Source organism: Anabas testudineus, chromosome 5 (genome assembly GCF_900324465.2).
Source record: "Anabas testudineus chromosome 5, fAnaTes1.2, whole genome shotgun sequence".
NCBI classification, from domain to species: Eukaryota; Metazoa; Chordata; class Actinopteri; order Anabantiformes; family Anabantidae; genus Anabas; species Anabas testudineus.
This window is the reverse complement of record NC_046614.1, coordinates 6,053,708-6,061,687: the sequence shown is the minus strand read 5'-3', so window position 1 is coordinate 6,061,687 and position 7,980 is coordinate 6,053,708. Positions and strand designations below refer to the sequence as shown.

At 44.4% G+C, this 7,980-nt stretch overlaps 1 protein-coding gene across 1 annotated transcript; it reads left to right on the top strand.

Moving 5' to 3' along the window:
* The first annotated feature begins 252 nt into the window (after positions 1–252).
* On the top strand, positions 253–4,374 carry fam83d (family with sequence similarity 83 member D). Its single transcript, XM_026347279.1, has 4 exons — positions 253–904; positions 2,407–2,574; positions 2,715–2,839; positions 3,003–4,374. Exons 1-4 carry the CDS (start codon positions 419–421, stop codon positions 3,886–3,888), a joined length of 1,665 nt encoding a protein of 554 aa, XP_026203064.1. The 5' UTR covers positions 253–418; the 3' UTR covers positions 3,889–4,374.
* Positions 4,375–7,980: the final 3,606 nt, after the last annotated feature.

The window sequence follows — 7,980 nt, the reverse complement described above, 5'->3', positions numbered from 1 at the left end:
GAACAATCATTCGACAGGATGCGAGAGTTTTAAATGAATCTTAAGTTATGCGCAATTTGAGACTCGTGACGCCTGTGAGCTCAGGAAAAAGCCACCAGAGTGAGAGCTCGCTGCTCTTCCCTGCGCTCTGTGGTGTAACCGGATCAGGGCAGAGCAGAGGGCTGTGCAGGAGACTTGTTTTCCTCCAAATGAGCCAATGAGGCCGGCTTTACATTAGAGTGACAGCCTGACTCGGCGAGCCCGGAGACGCCATTCAGGTTTAACGACCGTGAAGCAGCCAATGCGGATCCACGACGGACAGGAGCGGAGGGAAACAACCAAATACGAATTTGTCTTCCTGTAGGTCAAAACGTTACCTGCCACCTGCAGCACGGTGGAGCCCGCCCGAGGAAAAGGTGGAATAACAGTCACAGCATCAATGGCCCTGTCGCAGCTTCTGGACGACTCACCTCTGAGGTTAGGTCCAAAACGCAGCGGGGTCGAGGACCTGAACCTGCAGGACGTCTACAACGAGAGGCACCGGTTGGCCCTGGAGGAGCTGCTGTCAGGTGGGCTCGACAACTTTCTGGACTTCCTCAGGAAAGAGAGGATCCCCAACTTTCTCTCCGACGACGAGATCCAGCGGATCAGGGCCGCCGCCGTGCCCCCACGGTGCGCGTCCCTTCAAGGCGAGGAGCCGGCTCCGGAGCAGTCGCTCAGCGCCTCCCTGGACTGCTCCTCCGTCACCTACTTCCCCGAGGTGTCCGACGTGGAGCCGCCGATGCTGGAGATGGGCTGGCCCGCTTTCACCGCGGGGTCCTACAGAGGAGTCACACGGGCCGTGGCGCACTTCCAGCCCAGTTACGGAGAGAGCATCTACAGCTGCAAGGAGGCTGCGAGGCGCATGATTAAAAGTGCAAGGGAGGTACGCACGAAGGAAACAAACCCAAAACGGGTTTGATGATAATTATCTTTTATATTTGCTGCTAATTTGCCACGTGATTATATTGTTTCTTTTAAAGTCACCGTGGTACCATTTTGGTTAGTATTCTTTTTACAATTTAAAATCCCTAGCGGCACATACTGTGTAATTATGAAGCTGTAACATTTAGTATTTTCTGCTCCCCCCCGTTGTTTTAGTGACGATATCATGTAATGTTTCCAAAACCGAACCTTTTGTTTTTAAATTCATTACTCACATCATATCAAACAGACTTCACGCCAGAGTGTGTGTGTGTGTGTGTGTGTGTGTGTGTGTGTGTGTGTGTGTGTGTGTGTGTGTGTGTGTTCAGGCACTTATTAAAAATTTAAAGGGAAAATCAAGTTCCTAATCTTTGGATCATCCCAGTCAGCTTATCCCCAGTGGAATTCATTTGATCAACCTGACATCAAGATTTTTGGAAATCTTGATTAGAAAGAAATCAGTGACCAAAGGATAAAACAAGTAAACGGATCATGAATATTCATGGCATCGTGATATTCCTGGGGAGCTGTCAGTCCAGCCTGAGGTTATGAAAAGAAATATTCCAGCATGAAGAGCGTGGAGGGAGTCTGTGGCTTCAGCGGCACCTCTGGCTTGTGTAGGGCCTGCGTACCAGATGTGCCTCGACTTGTCTTACTCCCCTCCATGATATTTGCATTCCCTCTTTAATTCCAGGGCTTTAAACTCTGAATTCCCCCCCGCCCCCGGCTTCCAGCTAAAGGATGGTAGTATATGCAGCTAGTTTCTGGCTGGCAACCAGTTGAAACCTCAGAAAAATATTCTCATATTCTCAACTTGAACCATAGGATGGTCTGCTTTTTTGTAATGGTAAATCATTGTATAAAGAGACCACTAACTGTAACAGCAGAGTGTGTGTACTGTACGTCATCGGTTCGCAGGAACAGCACGGGTGTGTATTTCTGTGAAATGTAGCCCTTTTCGTGCGTTTTCCTAAAAATAACCCCCCACACACTGTCATCCAAATAAGGTGGGGAACTCCTGACAAAGCTGCACGTGGATAACCCCAGTCCGAAAGGACTAAATCTGAGATATGTACACATCCGTGTCTAATCCTCCACGTACAGCCTTTACCACAGCATGTGGAATTTCATCCCTCTTCGCAGAAAAGAGAAATCTCAGCTGCGAAACAAAGATCCAGAAAATGGAGGCAAGCCCCACGGTGCACCTACTTGTCTCCTGTATAAAAGTCATTTGTTTGCTGACCAAGCGTTACTGCCGATTGCCATGGTAACAGACCACAGTCAATAGAAAGCTCATCAGCACACACATTACAGGGAGCGTGTCTCACAGAGATTTGCAGCTCTGTTTGAATAGGCCTTGCATTTGATAAGAATGAAAACACAATCATGTGCCACATCCGGGAGAGCACGGCTGCAGCCCTAAAAGGAATTCTATTATATTACCTCTGTAATTTTCCACTGCAGGTGATTGCCATAGTTACAGACTCCCTGACAGACTTGGATATCTTTAAGGATCTTCAGGAGGCATGTTCCCAACGCAGAGTCCCAGTCTACATCCTGCTGGACCAATCAGGCGCTCCTGGTTTCCTCAAGATGTGCAGAAATGTCAACGTTCGCCTGGATGACCTTCGGGTATGAGGCTGGGTGTGGCTCTGTGTACAACATGAACATCAGATAGCATCAAATTCAAGTATACATCCTTTAAGAGTTGATAGCATCGGGCGAGTCTGTGCTTATCTCTCACTTCTGTCTGTCGTTTTTCATCCTGACAGCAAATGAGAGTGCGAACCATAACTGGTACAACTTACTACATGAGATCAGGAGCGAGGATTACGGGGAAGGTTCATGAGAGGTTCATGCTGATTGATGGAAACAGAGTGGCTACAGGTTCATACAGGTAATGACCTGCTACCCCATTTCCTTAAAGGACACACAGATTTTATTAACTGCTAATAACAGTATGCAGTATTTCATGGAAATGCAGAATAAACCCCCACATTTCCCAGACTGTAAATGTGTTTTCAGTCATGCATGTTGTTAAATGCCATTCCTGTGTGCAGGTTCAACTGGACAGATGGCAAACTGAACAGCAGCAACCTGATTGAGCTTTCCGGTCAGATAACAGAGAAGTTTGACGAGGAGTTCCGCGTCCTGTACGCCCAGTCTCTGCCTATAAACACCCGAGGACCTCCAAGTGTCCATAACGGCAGCATCTATGAGCACCTCGTCATCAGAAATCCACTAACCTCATCCCCTCATCCGGCCAGAGAGAGGTCTAAAGAACCAGTGCATCTAACCAGCACACCCAGCCGCAAGCCCTTAGCACTGCAGCCTCCATGTGAACCCTCGACCCCAGATCAAAAAACCAGCCCGGTGTCAGATTCCTCCACCATAGGTGAAGACTGGGCGGAGCAGCAGCACATACAGGAGGAGATTCTCGCTGGCAGCACCGCTCAGTGTTTCTCTGCAGAGCAGATGACAAATACAAAACCAGTGACCCCCAAGATCGTCTCCTGCAACGCCTCCACTCAGACGAGCCAGTCAGTGACGGACAGTGACACCCAGACTGACGTTCAGCTCCCGCAACACCCCAGCGTTACTGCACCGACAAGCACAGCACCAAAGCAGCCCACCTCTCCCTCGTTTGCGCCTCCCATGCAGATCTCACTCACCCCGGCGTGTTCGGACGACACCTTGAAGGACTGTTTCCACAAGCTGTCCAAAGAGCGCCAGTACCACTACTCAAACATCCGCGCCAAGCTGGAACACATCGTGACCGCCCTATCACACAGGCGAGAGCTAGCGGACGTCACCAACATGACTCAGGGGCTTGGCGCTCACAGCAGGCAGCCGGTACACAAAGACTGTGAGCAGGAACCAAACCCCAGACTGCTTGTTGAAAATGCAGGCATGGGCACATGGCCAAGAGCCAGATGTGTACACTAGTTTGTCTTCAGGGATTTTATCGGTGGAGGGTAGCGGAGGAAGAACTGCTCAAGGTTTCTAGTGGATTCTGTGTTACGAATAAAAAAAGGTTTTGGTTTATGCAGTAGAATTTTTTCTTTTTTCCGCTTCTGTCCTTTTCATGTTGTGTCCTGTCCATGTCAAAACAGTTTCTGGTGTAATGGTAATGCCTGATTGTAATTAACATGAACATCTCGCAAAAATTATTATTTTAACTAAAGACATGGTGCAATAATCCTTTTTTGGGGTGGGGCTGGGGGTTGTGCAGGCACTATGCCAGTTTAATGAATATCATTTGCTGAGGTGCTTAAGACTAGATAATATCTACTGTAGTATGAGTGAGAAGCCGTTGAAGTGCTGCTTTGGTTGTTTAAATCACATTTGGCTGCTGTAATTCCATGTGAACATCATTCCAGAGAGCAGCTGGCTCTCTCTGTGCCTTGCTAATAAATGTAGTTTTTCACTTAATGAATGCTTCTTCTTTTTTTTTTTTTTTTCTTCACACTTCCCACCTAAAACACCCTTTGCGTTCCCGCGTACTTAACCTGCAATTAAATGCTCATGAAGATTATCTTAGGAAATATTTGCTCAGTAGTTCCAGTAGGAACAAGGATGCGAAAACACAACCAAATGACTTCACAAAGAGAGCGAGCACCTGCGCCTTGTGCACTGTGGTGCCTCCGTGCAATTAGTTTAGAGACAGCATCTGTGATACTGGCACCTCTGCTGATTACTCAGCCAATCACAGTTGCTGTCCAGGGTGAATCTGGAGAAGCGGCTCTGTCACAGATTAGGACGAATGCTAAATGAATGCTTCTTTACACACACAGATGGGATTTTACAACTGTTGATTCCTTGATGTTAAATTATGTTTTATGTTCATTTTCCACACAGAACCTTTTTCAACAACTACCGCTCTGACAGCCAAAAACAAAGATCTATTGTTCATGCAGCACTAAAACAGTGTTGGCATTTTTGTAAACAACAATCTACTTAAAGTTATTCTGTATCTCCACATAAATTGAGTCATGGGTGAAACATGGGTGCTATGGGCCCCTAAGCCTGGCACAAACAGTTTTCACGTCTCACACTTAAGCACAAAGGTCCTACTGTGAATATCAAAACACGTCAAAGTCTTGGCTCGGGTTAGAAGTGTGCCCTGAATGCCCTGAGTTATAAATGTATTACTCACTCTGGGCTTTATGTGACTAATATTTAACTATGTCGAGGACATGAAGTGTAACTATTTCATATCAAGATCCAGAGATAATTCGATTCAGACAGGAAAATGTGGTTTCAGTACGCGAGTGATCAAATGATCAGAGAACAACCGCTAAATACTCCACTTAACTAATGAGCTCAGGTGAATTAATGGGTTGTGGTTCATTGTTTTTGTAAAAATGTAAAATAACTTTTGCTGTGGTGGTACAGTGGTGTAGTGGTTAGCAGTGTCTCACAGCAAGAAGGATCGGGGTTTGAATACACAGGTTGGCTGAGCGCCTTTCTGGGTGGTGTTCTCCCTGTGTCTGTGTCTGTGTCTGTGTCTCTGACTTTGGCTTCCTCCCACCATCCAGTGACGTGTGGTTAGGCTAGAGTTATGGATAATTGGTGACTCTGTCTCTATATATCAGCCCTTTGATAGAGCTGCTAGTTATAGTGTAATATATACAGCATTATGACATACAGAAATCTTGCATTATATACATGTTACATACACATTACATATATACATTAGGCTCATTGCTGAGGCTACTGTGTATATGTAAAAATAAAACATTAATTAATTAATAATAATTCTCCAAATCAGATTACTTTTTATTTATATGATGACTTATTGTGTGATTTATTCCAGTCCACGAAGTAGCTACATTAATCTAAAAAGTATTTGTACTTGTATGTAGGGGTTATGTTATAAAACTTTACACTTCCAATGACAAAATGACATTAATGTCATTATATGTATATCATTTTCTAGACAATCAACTTATCATTTCACAATAAATCATTTAATATAATTACTCAACTGCATATAAAGTACTTAGACTTAAGCTCCACTTTGATGAGTGACAAAAATGCTTAATGCATCATTTAATTGAATAATAAAATGATATCGATAGGGCCATTCTGCAGTTTACTTTTTTACTTTATATACATTTGGCCTACAAAATACTTATTGCATCAATTTATAAAATAATATGCCTATTTGTTCTCATGAATGAATCTTTTAACGGATTGAATGGATAATTTCAGTCAACCATAGGCGTATTGTTTGATATTATGTGTGTAAAGAAATTACATTTAGGCCCATTTTACAGAAAAAAAGCACTAGAAGGATAATTACATGCAAATTTAGTATAATGAATTTAAAAAACAAGCCTCAGCGTCATAAATGTTTTCCATTTACGACATGCCACGTTAATACCATTCAGAATCAATACAGCCTACACTTCAAACTACTACATGGCAATAAGGTAAGAACAGCAGGCTCTTCAGAGGCTCCTCCTGTGGCGCGTGCATCTCCTACCAGGCAAACACATCAAAAGCCGCTGCATTCATTATGTAAAATGGCACAGCTGAAGGGAACTGATCTACAAGTAAATACAATGGTGGTAATATGTGAGAGAATGGTATTTGATTTTAATTGGCTGCTGCAAAGCAACCACTGGCTGTAATCAAGGAAGCAGCGGGGGATCCACAACACAACAGTCTGCACCTATTAGAGTCAGCTCACTGGGAAACGGGGATGCTCGCATATTCCACTGACAATTAAACCTATATCATTTATTTATTTATTATTCTGTGATGGAAAGCACCTATTTCTGACACATTTTGCTGGGATTCCACTTGATAATTCTTAACCACAACAATAGCAGGATTCAGCCACTAGAGAGAGCCCTGTGCTCAGACAAGACATGTGGACTTGTTCATTTGTTTCAGTGTGTCCTGATGTTGCCCCCTCACAGAGGAGTGTTGGAATATCAAAGGCTTAATTCTTATGTGCCTCTTCGAGCCGCCAAGACCTTGCTGTGCTATCGTCTGAATTCTGACTTTTAGATTCAGGTGTCACAGAAGCGACGCCGGTGGTCGAATGTTTCACACTTTCTTACAGTGGAAGATCTTCTTTGTTCAAGTTAAGGTGAACGTAGCAGAAACCGTCACTGCCTGATGTCCTCCTCAGGTCAGTGAAGATCCCCAGAGGGTTGTATTAGCAAAACCTCTCCTGCTGCATGCTGGGTAAAATCCTTGTGGATGTCAGCAGAAGGTGTAACACCATATCCATCCAAATATTGTGTTTTTCACCACAAATAGCTATTGCACGTAATCACAAATAGCATCTAGCTCGATAGAATCAGGTGCAAATAATAATAGTTTGTAATAAGAGGTTAAAGTAGAGGCTCGATGCCAACAGGATGTAAAAGTGAATTTATTTAAAGATTGTAGCGTATTTGTTAAATGATGTGCAGGTCAGTGTGGGTATTTTGTGTTTATTACTTTTAAAAGTCTGGTGTTTCTTTTCTGTATGAAAAGACGTGGCGTGTGTGTAATATGACGACGGTGTTGCACACTGACAGCCTCTCTGTCCCCACCTCAGAGTCCCACAGGACAGCACAGATCAGGATGATGCAGGCAGACAGCACTCGTCATTCAAGTGATTACTGGATTCGTATCCATCACCGTGGACGTTTATGTAGGCTCCCCCCGCGTGCCTGGGTGTGAATGCGCACACTGGACTTCTAACTGTAGCACGGTGTATTCCTTTGTATTTCATTAACATGTGAACTGAGTGAAACAACCGGAGCGGGTTGAATTTGTGTCAAACGTTCAGAATCTTTGGCTCAGGCTCCCTGAGAAAAACATAAAATCTGGGGTCTGGCAGTGATTGATGGAGTCAAACAACTCTCCTGATGCCGAACATAAACCTTTTAATTACTGCAAACATGGTTGATGAGTTTGAAGCTTGATTGCTTGGCCTTCATTAGTCAGATTGTGAGCTATAGTGACTCCCAGAGGCACTATTTGGCATCTCTAAAACTGCGCCGGCCTCTGTGTTTAGCAATTACATTTACCCTACAG

Excerpts from the sequence above, each read along its gene's own strand:
- fam83d (XM_026347279.1), top strand. The coding sequence starts at position 419 with ATGGCCCTGTCGCAGCTTCTGGACGACTCACCTCTGAGGTTAGGTCCA. Across the intron at positions 905-2,406 it reads TGATTAAAAGTGCAAGGGAG|GTGATTGCCATAGTTACAGA; the intron begins GTACGCACGAAG and ends TTTCCACTGCAG. Across the intron at positions 2,575-2,714 it reads TTCGCCTGGATGACCTTCGG|CAAATGAGAGTGCGAACCAT; the intron begins GTATGAGGCTGG and ends TCATCCTGACAG.